The sequence below is a fragment of the Polypterus senegalus genome, chromosome 9 (assembly GCF_016835505.1).
Source record: "Polypterus senegalus isolate Bchr_013 chromosome 9, ASM1683550v1, whole genome shotgun sequence".
NCBI lineage: Eukaryota > Metazoa > Chordata > Cladistia > Polypteriformes > Polypteridae > Polypterus > Polypterus senegalus.
In genome coordinates, this window is record NC_053162.1 from 129,718,560 (window position 1) to 129,734,673 (window position 16,114).

Consider the following 16,114-nt stretch of genomic DNA (forward strand, 5'->3'; position numbering starts at 1 on the left):
ATGAATTCATGCATACATTTGAATTGAAGACTTGCCTCCCCACCTCATTCATTAGTCAGAAGTCCAGCCCAGTAGCAGCATCTTCTGAGTTTATTTTGTTGAAGCCTTTGTGTGTATGGTCGTCTTTCATATGTCTGTGTCTGTGTCATATGCAAAGAGGGTTACAGTATGTAAATTATAATTATGGGTAAAAAAATTGTGAATGGGATGCAAATTAAAAATTACCTGTTTGAATTCATGAAAAGCAATCAAAGAAGAACAAAAACTAAACTTACAAATTCTTTCGTATTTCTCTTACAGGTATTCAACACAAACATGATGGGTCAGCAACTGTAGTCTCTAAATCCCAAGAAAATCATGTAAACACTGCTCCTCTTAATACTATTGAAGGAGAGCTCATGCTTCAGGTAAAATCATAAAGCCAGCACTTTGGTTAACATCTTAAAAAATGTATAGTGTCAGAAATAAGAGAGATTCAGTATCACCAGGGCCAGTGTCTCAACTCTATTACTAAGATAACAGAAGAAGTATGACCAATGATGAAGGAGTTGGCAAAAAGAAAAGTCTTTATATTGGGCACTCAATTAACTGATCAATGAGATGCCTTTTGGAATAAGCTGAAAATCTTACAGTCAAGCAGGACACATTTTATGAGAGTTGCACTGGTGTTCCAGGATGATGAAGGAGTATAACTGAGAGTTATTTTAATCTAGGGAAAGGCTGACTGAGAATTTTGTACAGACTATATGAAAGAGTTCAGAAAATGCAATAAAAAATACATGTCCTAGGCATGTACAGGATGTGCATTATGATACTGAAGATGTCATGATGGAGCACATGTGGCTAAAATTTGTCGGAAAGCAGAGCCTAAGTTTATGTTTTTGAAACCAATTGAGCCTATTCCAGTGGAGCAGGAGTTTAATTTGAAAAAGAGAGGCATTGAAATGGTGGGAACATAGACTGTATAAGCAGGTTGGTTATGGACTGTTGAATTAAGAGACTTAGGCAGATAGAGTGAGGACTATCAGGAAGCTTAGATCATTTCAGATTTAATAATTATAATTTTCTGTATAATACAAATATCCAAAGACAAAATTGAGTTTGTTATTATTATAAATACTCCATTCCAGAGGAAAAACACAACCATACTGTCATAGGGTCGCAAATTAGGATAGTGGTGAGTACAGCTCCAGCATCCTGTGCTCATATTAAGGCCTAGTCACTGTCTTGTTTCATATCTGTGTCAGTTTTCTTTCTCTATATTTCAAGGATGGCACCATTTTTATAGCACAGTGTCCCTATCACTGCACTAAGGAATTGGAATTAACACACAGACCACAGAGTAAGCTCCCCCTGATGGTCTCACCAACCTCCTCTTCCAGCAGCAACCCAAACATTTTCTAGACGGTCTCCCATCCAAGTACTGGCCTCGCCGAGATATGCTTAGTTTCAGGTAGATGACCCTTTCCGAAGTGCAGGTGGTATATATTTTGTAAGGATGAAATAACTGTATTTTCAAGAGTTGGGGTAAATCCCATTTATCCATGGAAAACCCCATTTAATGTGGTTCAACAAATATATCATACAAAACAATGCATGGTTCAAGGAGTGCCTGGCTCAGTTTAACTGAGTAAGAACATTATCACAGGTCCCAAAATGAACAGTTATTTCCTGTCAGCAACCAGTATATATGACAGTTCTTTTACAAGGGACAGAATTTCTGGAGCTTGTATGGAAAATGAGGTCAGATGTCTTCATTTCATTTCTTGCCCTAGCCTTTTGGAACTGCACATGGCAGTTTTCTCGACTTGGGGGAGAACTGCTTTCCTTGCATGAGCCTTGAAAGTGTCTCTTAAGCACTTGCGTATGACAAAATGTACAACATCATTAACAGATCTGATATATTTAAAGTTCAACAGTCACTATGTGCTATGCGCGCCTAAAGTAACTTCATAAAAGGTAAGTTAAAACAGTTCAGAAAACGAAAACTTACTGTATAGTCAAGGCTTCTTCAGAAAAGACACAGTCAATCAGTCCAGTCAGTACCCACCTGGTATTCTGATTTGTACCATAGTGCAAGGTAGTGTCCATGATTATTACACAATCTGACAATAGTCTAGTATAGAGGGCTTTAAGCATATACTTCCATTTTGAGGTCCAGTTCCAAGGCAAAGAGGTATAATTTGATCAAACACTGATATGAGGAAAAGAATGGGAAAGGTCTAACAAGAGTATATTCATTCTCAACAAGAAGAAATTTAATATAATCAAGTAAAATGATTAATAGCATGCTGGTTTATGTAGATTCAAGTGGTTATTAACACACTTTTGATGTCACATCTGGTAATGTATTTTGTGAAATCTTGATCTCGGCGGTACAAGAAGGACATGATATTACTAGAGAAGTCCAGAGGAGAACTACTTGGTTGACTCCAGGACTCTACTGTAGCTTATGAGATGGGAAAAAGGATTGGAGGAACTGAAAATTTATATCATATTGGCCCAGAGATATTTGGCCGCAGTAATATGACAGAAGTGTTTACTGTTTTGAAGAAAGTCCCAGGACAGGAAGTGGTAGATGTGAGCTGTTAAATTAATATTATTGAGAAATCATAAAAATATTATGATGTGAATAAAGATTGTTGGTAGATTTTACCAATAACTTATTTGTCACTGAAGCTGTATAAGAGTAAATCTGACACAAATATAAGAAAAGAGATGTAGATACAGGTACTGTAATAAATGTCTTAATTGTTTAGCTGAAAAAGCCCCCTAGAGAAATTTTAATGTCAGTTTAACTCTTTCTTTTGAAATGTTAGATCCTTAGGAATTGATGAGCAGTGTTAGGTTCACTTAAACTATTAATGCTGTAAACATAGCAGGCACAGTTCATAATTTTTCTAAACTGATGCAGCCATATACTGTCGTAACGTTTACTGAATAAGCTGTATTATAACATGAAATGTTACTGAGTAAGGTTAAATAATTAAGGCAGCTATTTCACCTTAAGGTCATGTAGCATGTTGGCACTCTATGATGGCATGATTAACAAAACTTACTAGTCAAATATGAACCTTACCTTGACATTAAGTCCCTAGGATTTTAGGGACTTTTAAAACTAGTCTTGATGTTTTTTAGATGAATTAAGTGGATAGGACTGGTGAACTTTGTTGGTCTGAATAGCCTGTTCTTGTCTAGATGTGGCAATGTTGTAATGTACATGCCTGAATTCCTCCTTTCAAAATACTTTACAAATAAAACTTACAGCCTATTTAAATGTACAAACTAGAGAAACTAACATTATATAGTTTATAAAGTATCTAATAAAGACCCTTTTACCAACAAATTTGTCTTGCCACTTTAACCTCAGAGGTACATGTGAGTTACTTGTACTTGTGAACAAATTAATACTGAAAACTTCTCAATTATTAGTCTTCATTTTCAAGTACACCCTGCAATACTTACCCTGTATGACATTTACTCATCACTTATTCTTATCACAGATGGCAAAGGCAGAGGCAGGCTATGTCAGCTTCAATATCTCAGTGCTGACTGAGGCTTCCTACCTCACTGTCAGTACCTTAGCAAGGGCGATCAGTCATTCTGCACACGAGCCTTGCTTCTATTGGAATAACCAAATCGCTACCCTTGAAAGGCATACATTTTCAAACCACCTTAGCAAAGGCCAAGAGCTCTACTCCAGCTGGGACTTCCCAGATATGCTGTCTTTGAAAGGGCTGCACAAATCAAATATATTAGCAATATGACCGAGGCAGGCTATTTCAGCGCTAGTAGCTTAGCAGGAACCAGAGGGACATCTGTATTCTTTGGTAATCTCATCATTACCCCTGTAAGAGTTGACCAATTACTATAATAGAGGCCAGCATGTTCTCCTACTAAGTTACCTTTCTTTAGTTTCCTGTTCGCTCCCTTTGAAAGGACTAAACAAATCACTCGAACAAGTGCGCTGGGGAAGATGATATCAATAAACAATGCAGATTTCAGTGAGATAATATTCAAGCTTTAATTTAATCATTACTTATGTTTATTTTCAGAGAAACTAGGCATTAAATACTAGAAGTCAAAAATAGGAGAAAACATGAATGATTTAAATCAATGTCCATAAAAGCAAGCTTCACTTCAGTATAACTGAGACAGAGATGCCTACCTGTATATCAATTTAAAGAGTCCATTCTTTTTAATCAAACTAAGGCATTCTTTAAAAATATGTGCCATTGGGTAGCATTTTATGTGGTGCTTCACTTTTGTCCTTGAATGGCATGATGGTTTCATGAGGCTTCAGAGCTGCCTACATCCTATTTCTCTCATATGCCAACACTGCATTCTCATTTTTCATATTAAAAGTTGAGTGTCAGTTCACATTTTAAAAGCTAGATACCATCTGCCCTATCTTAAAAGCTTTATAGTATCTCAGTCAAGCCAATGAAAGTGCTTTCTTTTATACCATGGCTTGATTGTATTACTTTTAGTAATTTCTATCAGTCAAAACTAGATGACTGAGAGTTAACCCTTGGTCTTGCTCTTCTGTCATGGTTATTTTAATTATGAGGCTCAAGTTACAAATCGCTGAAAAGTCCTATACGAGCATACACATATTTGTTAGTTTATCTGAACTTTAAACTACATACTCTAAAAGATAATAGCAACACTTCTTCTTACCTCTTGGTTTTGTATTTACATATTTCTCCCAGAATTCTCTGTATTAGCATGTCTGTTTGCATTCCAGAGTTCAACACTCTGTTTAAACATATTAGTGTTAGTAGTGTTAGTACAGTCTGTTTCTGTAGCTGATGATTCAAAAGAACAGCTCTAACGTACCCTTTATCTAAAGTGAACTAAAACTTGGCCCAAAATGTCTTCCTAAACTTCTATTTCTATACCTTTGTATGCCCATCTTTTCTGTCTCATGTATGGAGTCACTGTGGTGGGCTTGTGCCCTGCCCAGGGTTTGTTTCTTGCCATGCACCCTGTGTTGGCTGGGATTGGCTCCAGCAGACCCCCGTGACCCTGTATTTAGAATATAGTGGGTTGGATAATGGATGGATGGATGTATCGAGTCAGCCTCTGCAGCTGAATCGCCAACACCATGATTTTATTGCCTGCCTTCGTTTGCTTTTCTCCAAACTCTTGCGCAAATGCACATAATCACAAGTAATGCTAGTTTTCCCCTTATGAACTCTATTATTTAATTTTAGTCATAGTCACACAGTTAATTCACTTAAAGGCCACATTTTATCTAAATTATCCTAAAAAAAATAGGAAAATCAAATATTACAGGTCAAATTTAACAAACTAGAAAAACCCAAAGTTTTATCTCCCATTACACCCAAAAATATTTAAACCGAAATACAGTCAAAAGTGTATTAACAGTGGAGCAAATGGTGTATGAAAATGTTAGTGGAAATTCCAAAACAGTCCAAATTTATTTAAAAATAACAGAAGATCATGACAGCAATTAGCAAGGCTGCCTTCAGGATTCATTGTCCTGGGCTTGAATATCTGTATGAGTTTTTCCTTCAGGTACTTTAACCACTTGTAAACGTACAGTAAACTATTGTGAATATATATTTGGCCTTTAATCATATTGATAACTAAAGAAGACTAGAACTTGGACTGTAAACTATATTATATGAATACTTGAAGACTCCAAAGTAACAAGAAAATTACATAAGATTGACCCTGCTCGTACAGAATAGAATGTCAGCAAATGAGACATGATATGAAAGCAAAGAGAGAGAAACTCAGATACAATAGAGAAATATAATACAGTGGCCTCAGATATAATACCATGACGAATAACAGAAAATTTACCCACCTCATAATGCCAGTTGGCCCAATCCAGGACACCTCTAATATAATTCAGTTCAAAACAGGATTTATAATTTGAGGTTTAAGTGTTTCTTTAAGGCAGGTGGTAATAATATACTGTGCTAAGCTGTTGACTTTGTTCTGTACTCTGAGATCATTTGCTTCTATTTCTGATTTTTTAGAGGAACTTTTGCGTTGCGGGCTGCTGCTGGTGGGTCACAGGTTACACAAGTGTGTTGTGGCGAGTCGTCTAAGCTATCAACAACACTGTGCGATGTTTATTCTTGTATTTAAAATATCTACAATCATCTCACAAATTCCCCTCTCCCGCCCACTCACCAAAGAGGAGCCCCCTTAGTGAGTCGTAAATATATGTAAAGAGGAAACTTTGTTTTAGCACAAATTTTTTAGTTAAATGAATATTTATAGAGTAGAGGACTGATTTATTATATCTGTTGATCCACAAATTGGTTATCAGAGCTAATTTCTGATATATTCTTAGTTGTCTAGTCTTGCCTTCTTTTCCTTTTTTTAAATCATCCTAAAGCTACAAGAAGTGGTAAGAATGAGACTTAACTGATATATGGTGAAGTTATGGCTGTATAATTGGAGAGTACTGTATAGGAAATACTTTTAACCCCTGGAATGTTTCCTCTACAAAGTTGGCATAGTCACTCTTTTAGGAATGTGGTCCACAATTGCAAATGTGTGCTGTTGAACAATAGGCGCTATTCTGTATTATTTGCACAGCAGCTTTCATAAGTAAAATATCTCATAAATAAAAATAATAAGATATAACATAAGTCTTTTGCTTAAAAAGTGTATCTTACTAGCAGAATCTGTATAGACAGGCTGTACACTACCTGTACCTATATAAGTATAATATTTAAATTGGAAGGCATAATGGTTATCCCTCATAGATCCCAAGTCCTAGGGTTCAGAACCTCAGCCTTCCTCCAGCCATGTGGGATTCTTTTTAGATACAGTTCTGTTTTAGATTAAATGTGGGTTGGCATGTGAGTGTGTGCAAAGAAAGACTGGTCATCAGTAATCTTAAATATGGATTTAGCAAGCTGAGACAACAATTGGATGTATTTCATTTCAGTACAATTCTTAATCTTAAAACATTTTTACTTGTCTATCTTTTTTGGACACACAATAACAAAATTATACAAAATGTTACTTCTACTTCTACTGCTTTAGCTTTCAAGTGGTATGGCAGCAACATAGGACCTCGTTTATCTAAGGATATTGTTCATATGGCCCAGTCACTGCCTTGGTGAAGTCTGTATGTTCTACTTGTGTCTGCTTGAGTTTTCTGGTTTCCTCCCACCTCCATACAGATTTGCCCAATTGGTGACTTGAATTTAGCTCATCCAGGGCTGGTTGCTGCCTTGTGTCAGATGAGGTTGGAATATAGCCTAGTGCCTTTTAAAGGTTCCTTTAAAAATCTATAATTAAAAAGTTAGACATTCTGCTTATTTTTATTATATTTGCTGCAACATGCTACTCACAAGAAAAGAATATGTTTTCTGCAAGAAAACTAAAAGAAGACATAAGCGTGTTGAAATAAAATCTCTGAGCATACAATTTAACTAGTCAGTCAGTCATTTTCAAACTCGCCTAGTCCTGAGTGAGGTCGTGGGGGTCTGCTGGAGCCTATCCCAGCTAGCATAGTGTGCAAGGCAGGAACAAACTCTGGACAGGGCGTCAGTCCATTGCAGGGTACAAATTTAACTAATCAAGTTCAGCCTTGCAGCCATTATGTGAAAATTTTCATTCGGTACTTGGGTAAAAAAAATTATTCAGTCTAATATTATGCTACTTCCTGGTTACACTGTGATAATTGTTTTTTCTGTTTACATGCTGCTTTGAAAAATCCATTTTATACCTCACCACTCCTGGCTCCATTCAGGCAGTTAATGGATTTGTGATGATCGTGAGAGGAGATGGGATCATTTTCTATACGTCTCGTAATATTCAAGACTATTTAGGTTATCACCAGGTAAGTCTTCTTCTGTTAAATTTGAGCTCTGGAAAATAATTAAACTGTACAGAATTCTTTGTGGAATGCCCTCTGTTGCAGTTATTATTGTTATTGCTTCAAAAGGCCAAAATCTATGATTAGAATCCTGTGTTATTCATTGTCTGTGTGGAGTCTGCACTTCCCAAATGACACACAATGTCAGGTTACTTGGTGACTCAAAATTGAGCCCAATTGCTTGAGTATAGCATTGCTGTGGACTGGTGACATATCCAGAGGATTTTGCCTTTCACCTGCTGCTGCTAGGATATGCTTAAGTTACCATACACTGAAATGAATTAATGTGTGCAAAGTTTTTTGGGTATACACTGCTATATGATTGTGGGTTATTAAACCTGTTGCCCCACAGGACAGTTTGCATTTCCTTATTCCATCTGCATGTTTTTTACAGGGTTATCTGGATATTTGGTTGATTGACGACTCAAAATTTGATGAGTGTCCTTTAGGAAACAGAGTTATTATCCAACATAGTCTGTGGTTGTGCATAACCTAATAATGGTAAATGGGCCCTAAGGGAAATAGATCAATGGATGCATGAAATGCTTATTTTTTTAGGATGTTAAAAAACACTACTGAAACATTTTTTGAGGTAGAACATTTTCCATGGCAGGAGAGAGAAAATGAGAGTTCCCAGTTAATTGATCTGAATGACATAATGGCACAAATGAATGTTGTCTATGTAAGTGTGGCTCAATCTGGGGCAGGGAGATCCCTGGAACAGCTTTTGAATTAGTCCTATAATTTGTACTCAGTGTACCAGGAATAGGATCAGGCCTGTGTTCTTTCAGGAAGGTATATCATGTTGAATTTTTAGTTGTGAACGACTGTCAAGAGAAAACTACTCTTTACTGGATATTGTAGTCCAGAGTGCCTAGTGTGTTAATTGACAAGAAGAGTGTAGCAAACATCACGGGCTGCCTTAAGGCTTTGTGACCTGTTGTCTCTGACGCTTTCTTGGGTTGTCACTGACTTCAGAACTGACTACGTGGAAGGTGAGATTTATAGTCTCCATCCCATGTCAGTACTTAACTGAATTCAGAGTTGAATGGAGGTGAATGACAACTTGCTTGTTGTGAGGGAAGCCAAACATTGAATGAGGGAGAACTTTGGAGGTGACATTTTGTGGAACAGCTGAAAAAAAGCACTAGGTGGCACCTCTGCTCATTTAGGGCCATACAGGATATGTTATTTTACCATAGCTATGCTTTGTTTTGCTTCTTATGTCTGCCTTTCTTGTTCTTGTTTTTCTTATTATTATTAAATGGCATACTTGTGGTAAAGAATGCACCAGCATCCACATTGGAATTGATGGGTTGTGCTAAATCAGCCGCTTTATCAAAGAATCAAAAGTTATATTATTTTCTATGATATATGTTCTGTACAGAAAAAAGTACATCTACTGTGTTATTGGCAGCACCACACATTACACCATTAAAAACACTTTATGGTACAGAGCAAATAAAATTAAAATTGAGCAAACAGATTAGTAAAATAAAACAAATCAAATACACATACAGTAAAAGTGTTGAATAAAATAGTGCATTAGGTCAGCAACATAAATTAGAGTTCTAAAGCATTTATTCACAGATATATATAAGTTATGAAAAGTATCTTTGAAAAGAAACTATTCTTTCTGTTTTATTTAGAGCTTTTTAAAGGTTATCTCAATAACCAAGACCTGACATTGCATACCAAGATTGTCAACTTGATAAAAAGGCTATGGGGACAAAAAGAAGCTTGGCCGTTCCATTTTAAAAAGTCATAACTGTCAAGGAATGCATCCGACAAGGAAATTAATTACACCTCCTGCTTGCCATTGTTGTATTTATCTCTGTTTACGTCTTAGTTCAAATGTCACCAGTGAGGTATTTGAAAAATATTTCTAAAGCCTGATGTACTATATGTCTCTTTCCTGTTTCCCTATCAAAAGATGGATGAGTTTTTTACAAATTCCTTCCCTTGCATCTTATTGATGTTATTAACCTCCACATGGAGCACTGACCTGAACCCTTGAAAACTCTATAGAGCTTCATTACCTTTGTTCAAAAGGCATTTCAGCCTGTTTGGGTTTCTGTTTCTGTTTCTGCTCCATTGTGCGCCTGTCTATTTTGTCAGACACTTCAGTTATTAAAGAGGTTGACCTGGTCGGCACCCCAACATTTTTTTTCTAGACTTGTATGTTCTCTCGGTTGACAACAGTTTGTACCGCCTTATTAGTACCATCACATAAATCAAAGTCTTTCCAACACAGAAGATGAAGTGCTTCCTTCTATTTATTGCAAGATTAGACTGAATTTGATAAAGGCAGTCAATTATTTTCAAATCGGTGTACTGAATATCTTAGAAGAAACTGACCTTCTTGGATCTTGCTATTTCTGAAGAAGATAGATTTTGATAAGGTTGGAATGGCTTTTGTGTTCACTGCATTATACAGATTTGATTTTACACTGAAGAATAAGTGTATGGAATAAGCAGTGCTGTCTAACTTTTATTTTTAAAGGATTTTGTAGACATTAAGGATTACATAACTTTTTGTGCTCATATAAATAATTGGACCAAGCATCAAATGAAAAGAGCCAAACTGTGGATAAAAGCACTAGTACTGTCATCAGACTTCTGTATATAATGAAAACAGTTTGATAATTATGAAATGGCCCAACACAAGAACAGTGTCTGATAATCCCATTAAGTCTGTACAGTACAATGGTATAATCAGAGCATCAAATTTGCTGTTCTAATCTAAAAGTAAAATGATGGTAGCACTCCCCACTTCAAAACAAGTCACGCTATTTTCTATAATATAAATACTTCTTCCAGGCGTCTTTTATGAGTCTCCAGTGGCAACAGTGTGATAGTGTATTTACTTGTAAAAATGCCCATCAGGTGGCTGGCATTTGTTTTTGTTTCAAAATTAATGGATAAGATAACCAGACAAATAAATAAATAACCTTGATCTTAGTTAAGTTGACAGCGGGAGAAATGACAGTACATACACATGTTCTCTTGTTGCACTGGAAGCAGAAAAAGACATACGTTATCAAAACCTCCATATTTACTTAACAGGGCGCATATGACATGGCAGGGGCATGAGAGCACATCCATATCATACATACATTAACGTCTCAACAGCATCTCTTTCAGGTTTTTCTCCTGGTTTGCATCCATTATTGCCAGCGTAGAGTTACCAGGCATATTACCTTGTAATGGAACAGCAGACTTAGACATTAGATAGATAGTTATTTATGTGTATTGCGCTATACAAGAATTTAGTGAATTAAGCAGAACTGATTAGATTGGTGAATGTGTATACTGTATATAAAAACATGTTTCAGGATAGTGGCGTTTGGAGATTGTGTAAGGTTTTGTGACAACAACTGTCTTTCTGTGATAGTTAACACTAAGCAGTGTGCATGTCTGAAACAGATTTACTTTGAAGGATAATGGACAATTCTGTTCAGAGAAGCAATTTTCTTAAAAATCTGCAGTGTAAATGTAAACAGATCAAATTAAAAACATTTAAAAAAGGCAAATGAGCTAGATGTGAATATTTCCCTAAATATTTTCCAAAATGTACTGCACAACCTTATTGATAATTTGTTAAAAAGTGACTTCTTGTGGTTTATTGGTCATTCCACATTTAAAAACTGTCAACTGAGAGACTACACCTGGCATGGGGCACCAACAGGGCTACCCTTTTTAATATATATATACACTCTTTAAACAAAATCAGGTACTCAATGGTGCATTCAACGAGCCAAAATGAAAAATGTAGGTTAACTAAAAATTTTTTCTGTCTTTTCTCGGGTGCTTCAGTTTCAAATTGGAGCGCCAGTCCTCAGTCTGCTCTGTCCTGGTTGAGATGTGCCATTCTGGGCAGGGGGCGGAGTCAGCTTTACTCCGTGGGTGGTTTGTCAGGGCTATGGGAGAAAAGGAAGATGTTAGCATCAGCAAACATGCCCCCTCATGTCCAGGAGTGGTAGTGTTTACCTCAGATAAGCCTGGAAGGTAAACCTCAGATGTGCATGCATGACAGGACCTTTAATCAAACAGCCTAATATGGCAAATTGTTTAGCACTTTAGAAGGAGTAAAACATAATATTAAGTGTTAAAAATACTCCCAGAATTATGCACTTTATTTTATTCAAAGCTTAAATGTAAAGAATATATTCAGTGTATTACTTCACATACTTAAAAATTATAAGTAACAGAATAATCAGTGTTTTCATTTTCATTTACAAAGGAAGATGAGACCTGAATTTAAAAATGAAAATAAAAGATACTTGGATTAAAGATTAATGGTAGTATAGTGAATATACTGTACATATGTTAATGCTTCTGTATATGTGTTTGTATTAGGTCAACGTTTCTCAACCTTTAAGTATTTGCGACCCGAGTTTTCATAACAGTTTTAATCGCGCCCTCCCTAGTGTTTTTTTTTTTAAAGGAGCCCACTAATACCAATTTGTTCTTTTTTAATTAATGATATATCATAGATGCATATTTTATTATATCTACTTAACTTTTATCAACATTTATCTAACTCTATATTTTTTTCTAGTATCAGAATATAGTTTAAGTTAATTTGTTTTGGTTTCACCCGTGACCCTGTAGTTAGGATATAGCAGGTTGGATACTGGATAGATGGATGGATGAATGTTAATAGATGTATTTTTCATATTTTTTTTTTCTTGTTTTCTTTTTTTCACATCTTCGCGCCCCCCTTTTTGTTACTTCGCGCCACCCTAGGGGGGCCGGCCCCACAGTTTGAGAATCACTGTATTAGGTGTTGAATGCACCAGTCCTCCGTGGCAAACACTCAAGTGAACAAATAATTCACTTTCTTGATCTGCTTTCTCAGTTATAGGATCACAGGATTCCAGGTAGTAGTGGGCACAAGGCAGGAATCATTTCTGGACAGCACGTAAACTTATAACAGGAAATAAAAAACAAAGAGGAATGAGGAGAAATTTTGGACACAAGACAAACAGTGACTGGCATAGGAATCAAATCTGGACCCTGTAAACTGTGAGGCAGCAACAGTAACCACTCTGCTATTCGTTTTTGTTTTTATTAATAGATTATTCTTTTATTTAGTAATGGAAATTAACCCACTTTCCTATATGAGTCTTTTTTTTTTATCTCTCCACTAAATAATATGTATGTCTCTTAATATTTAACAAATTGAGAGTAACACCTATTCATTATACTAATTAGAGAATAAGCTACACACTGTTCGTTCTGTCCCTGATAAGCCCTTCTGAATGAAGCCTGCCTCATGTGAGACTCTACTTTGATAAACAAAATTCCCCTGGCATTTTTCTTTAAGTAAGCATGTAATTGTCACTGTTTATTTATAAAAAAAAACCTTCTTATTTGTATAATTCTTGCACCCACATTCATTACACTTCAGAAGATAAAGCCTCTCCTAAAATAAGTTGTCAACTTGTTGACTGAGTCAATAAATAATGCAGATCAAGCATGACTGAGGAAAGCCCGAGGCAACCCTTGAACAGCAACCACACACAAGGTAGAGCAGCAACCCATGATCAGTGAAGTGGTAATAACTTCATATTATTTATTAAATATATATATTTTTGATAATGTTAAGTATAATATTATTTTTGTGTCTGAACCAACATTTTATACCGAAGCAGAGTTTCAATAAAAAAATATTGAAGATAGTAAACTTAGTAGTAAACTTAAAGAAACAATCTTGGTGTTGTAGAATGGATTGGATGTTTAAAAACCAAGAACGCAATTAAAAACATACTTAAAATTATATTTTTAAATAAACAAATATACAGAATCTGGTGTCTACTGATGTTACACATTTGTACGCTCTTTTGCTTTAATGCCCATTGAAAGTTATTTTTATTTCTTCCAGCAGTACATTTAGTTTGTTTGTTACAGAAATCTGATTCACTTAATCTGCTACTATAAATCTTAATTTTATCTATCTAATTTGTTTGCACAGTAGTGATTTATTTATAAAAACAAATTTAGATTGAAGTGTACAAAACCTAATATGTATTTTAGATATTCTGTATAATTTCATTAAACATTTCTAGTTAAACATGATTTATGTACCAATGCGGCACTAGTGTTTTCTGCAGATCCACGTTCAGCTGTCTCTTTAATGTTTGTCTGTATGGTTATCAAAGTTTGTGATTTCTGTGGAAAAACTGCCACCCGTTAGTGGTCTTAGCACGTCCCATTTAATCTGTTTAACCTCAATATATTTAGACCCCCTGATTTAGAGCTACTAAAAGGACAAACCTGTCAAACTGTTTCCGGAAAGTGGAAGTCTTACATTCATCTTCTGCAATGAAATGCAGTTTTCTTACATTCAGCATCAGTATAACATGCTCATATTGCTAAAATGTCTATTATTCACCTTTCCATTTTCTCAGAGCGATGTGATTAACCAGAATGTATGTGATCTGATTCACACAGAAGACAGAAAAACTTTTTATCAACAGCTGCAGTGGGATTTCAGTCCAACTGACAATTCAGGTATTTTTTGTGCCATTACAATTAATATGTATAACAATGGTTCCAAAATATTTGTGTAACAAGATGATATTAGTTTGTAATACATTTGCCAACCTATGCAAGTGCCACACTCCAGTTTGCTGTATCACTGGATTATTTTCTTTTTCTAAAACTAAATCCTTTTACTGTGGTGGGCTGGCGCCCTGCCCAAGGTTTGTTTCCTGCCTTGCACCCTGTGTTGGCTGGGATTGGCTCCAGCAGGCCCCCATGACCCTGTAGTTAGGATATAGCGGGTTGGATAATGGATAGATAAAGACATCCTTTTAGGTTGGCACTGTTATTTGTGCTGCTACCCCACAGCTCCAGAGTCTTGAACTGGGCATTGTTAGCATGGAGGGGGCACATTCTACTGATAGCTGCATAGGTAGTTCCCTACATTCTATAAAAAAAATGGTTGGGTTGAACTGGCCAATTGTGTGTGTGTGAGCCCAATGAAAAACTAGCACAAGGTAGACAATGTGTTCCTGCCTTGCATCTAGTTCTCTCCCACTACCATGAAATGGATTTAATGGTCTCAGGTAATGGGTGGCTGGATGGATGGTTCCCTTTTTATTACTCACAACCTGAAGATGTAAAATGCCAAAATAAAGAAATCTAGAAAAAAGAAGGGCACATTCAAGTGTGTCTTTTTTGTAGTTATAAGGATTGTTATTGTGTACATCCCTAATGTTTCTTTTTCAATATTCTGTGGAGTAGCTTGTAAATAAAGAAAAACTAAATGCTGAAGGCACACCTGCTGCTTTGTCATGGTTGGGTCCTACTGTGACCCTATTACCCTTTTATACTCTTCATTATGTAAAACTTAATAGAATGCCCCCAAACCCCTTACTCTTACCACATTGGCACGATTGACTGCCATTGTAATTCAGCATTTCCCCCTTCCTTCTATATCTATAAACCCAGGCAATTAGACATAGTAGTTAAACAGACAGGAGCTAAAGCTATGGAATTATACATGTATTACAAATAAAAAGTTTATTTTACAAATGTTGCAACTAGTGTCATAAACAAAAAGCAAATGCAATGTGACTTTGCAAACCATACAACCTGATAGTGCTAGATAATGCTAGCGTTTAGGGAAAGTGTCAGATGGCAATGTCCGATGAGTGACATTTATTATGGTGCAAAAAGTGCAGTGCAAATAAATAAGTAAAATCTTTTTAAATATGGCAATAAATAAAGCTTAGTTCATGTAGGTTAAAATAACACAGATAAAAATAACATTTATGAGAATCAACATCAGGCAAGCACCCAGTAACAGCCTCGAAACCTGCACTGTCACCATGTCTCTGTCTTCTGGGCTCTGGGTGATATTGGGGAAAAAATACCAGCAACTTTGCACCCAGCTCCATTACTGCATTGCCTCCTAACATTCCACCTTAAGTTAACTGTTTCTGCTCCAGCTGTGCTCTCAAACCATCTCTACTTCTTTAAGGTAAATCAGCAGCTCCGGATCCTTGCCCACTAGCCACAACTTCAGTGCTTCAAAACCCTAGCTCTGTCCTTGGAACACTTGTGCTTTGTCCTCCACGTTCTTGGTGCTTGCCTCCTGCTTACTGCTCTTTCTGCTCCCTTTAGTTTCTCTCCTTCTTATACTGTGCCCTTATCCTGCCTTATAACTATTAGGGTTACTCAACACCCCTCCATCAATTGCTGCGAGATTGCACACTAACTAGCAGCTGATCAAAT

The 16,114-nt window shown here is 36.2% G+C and overlaps 1 protein-coding gene across 1 annotated transcript in view; it reads left to right on the top strand.

Moving 5' to 3' along the window:
* The window catches only part of LOC120535783 (aryl hydrocarbon receptor-like), a 95,623-nt gene that overhangs the window by 40,109 nt on the left and 39,400 nt on the right, over positions 1 to 16,114 (top strand). The window contains exons 4-6 of the mRNA XM_039763843.1: positions 301 to 407; positions 7,745 to 7,834; positions 14,284 to 14,386. Of these exons, the coding sequence (XP_039619777.1) occupies positions 301 to 407; positions 7,745 to 7,834; positions 14,284 to 14,386 (300 nt within the window). The remainder of the gene's footprint in view (positions 1 to 300; positions 408 to 7,744; positions 7,835 to 14,283; positions 14,387 to 16,114) is intronic.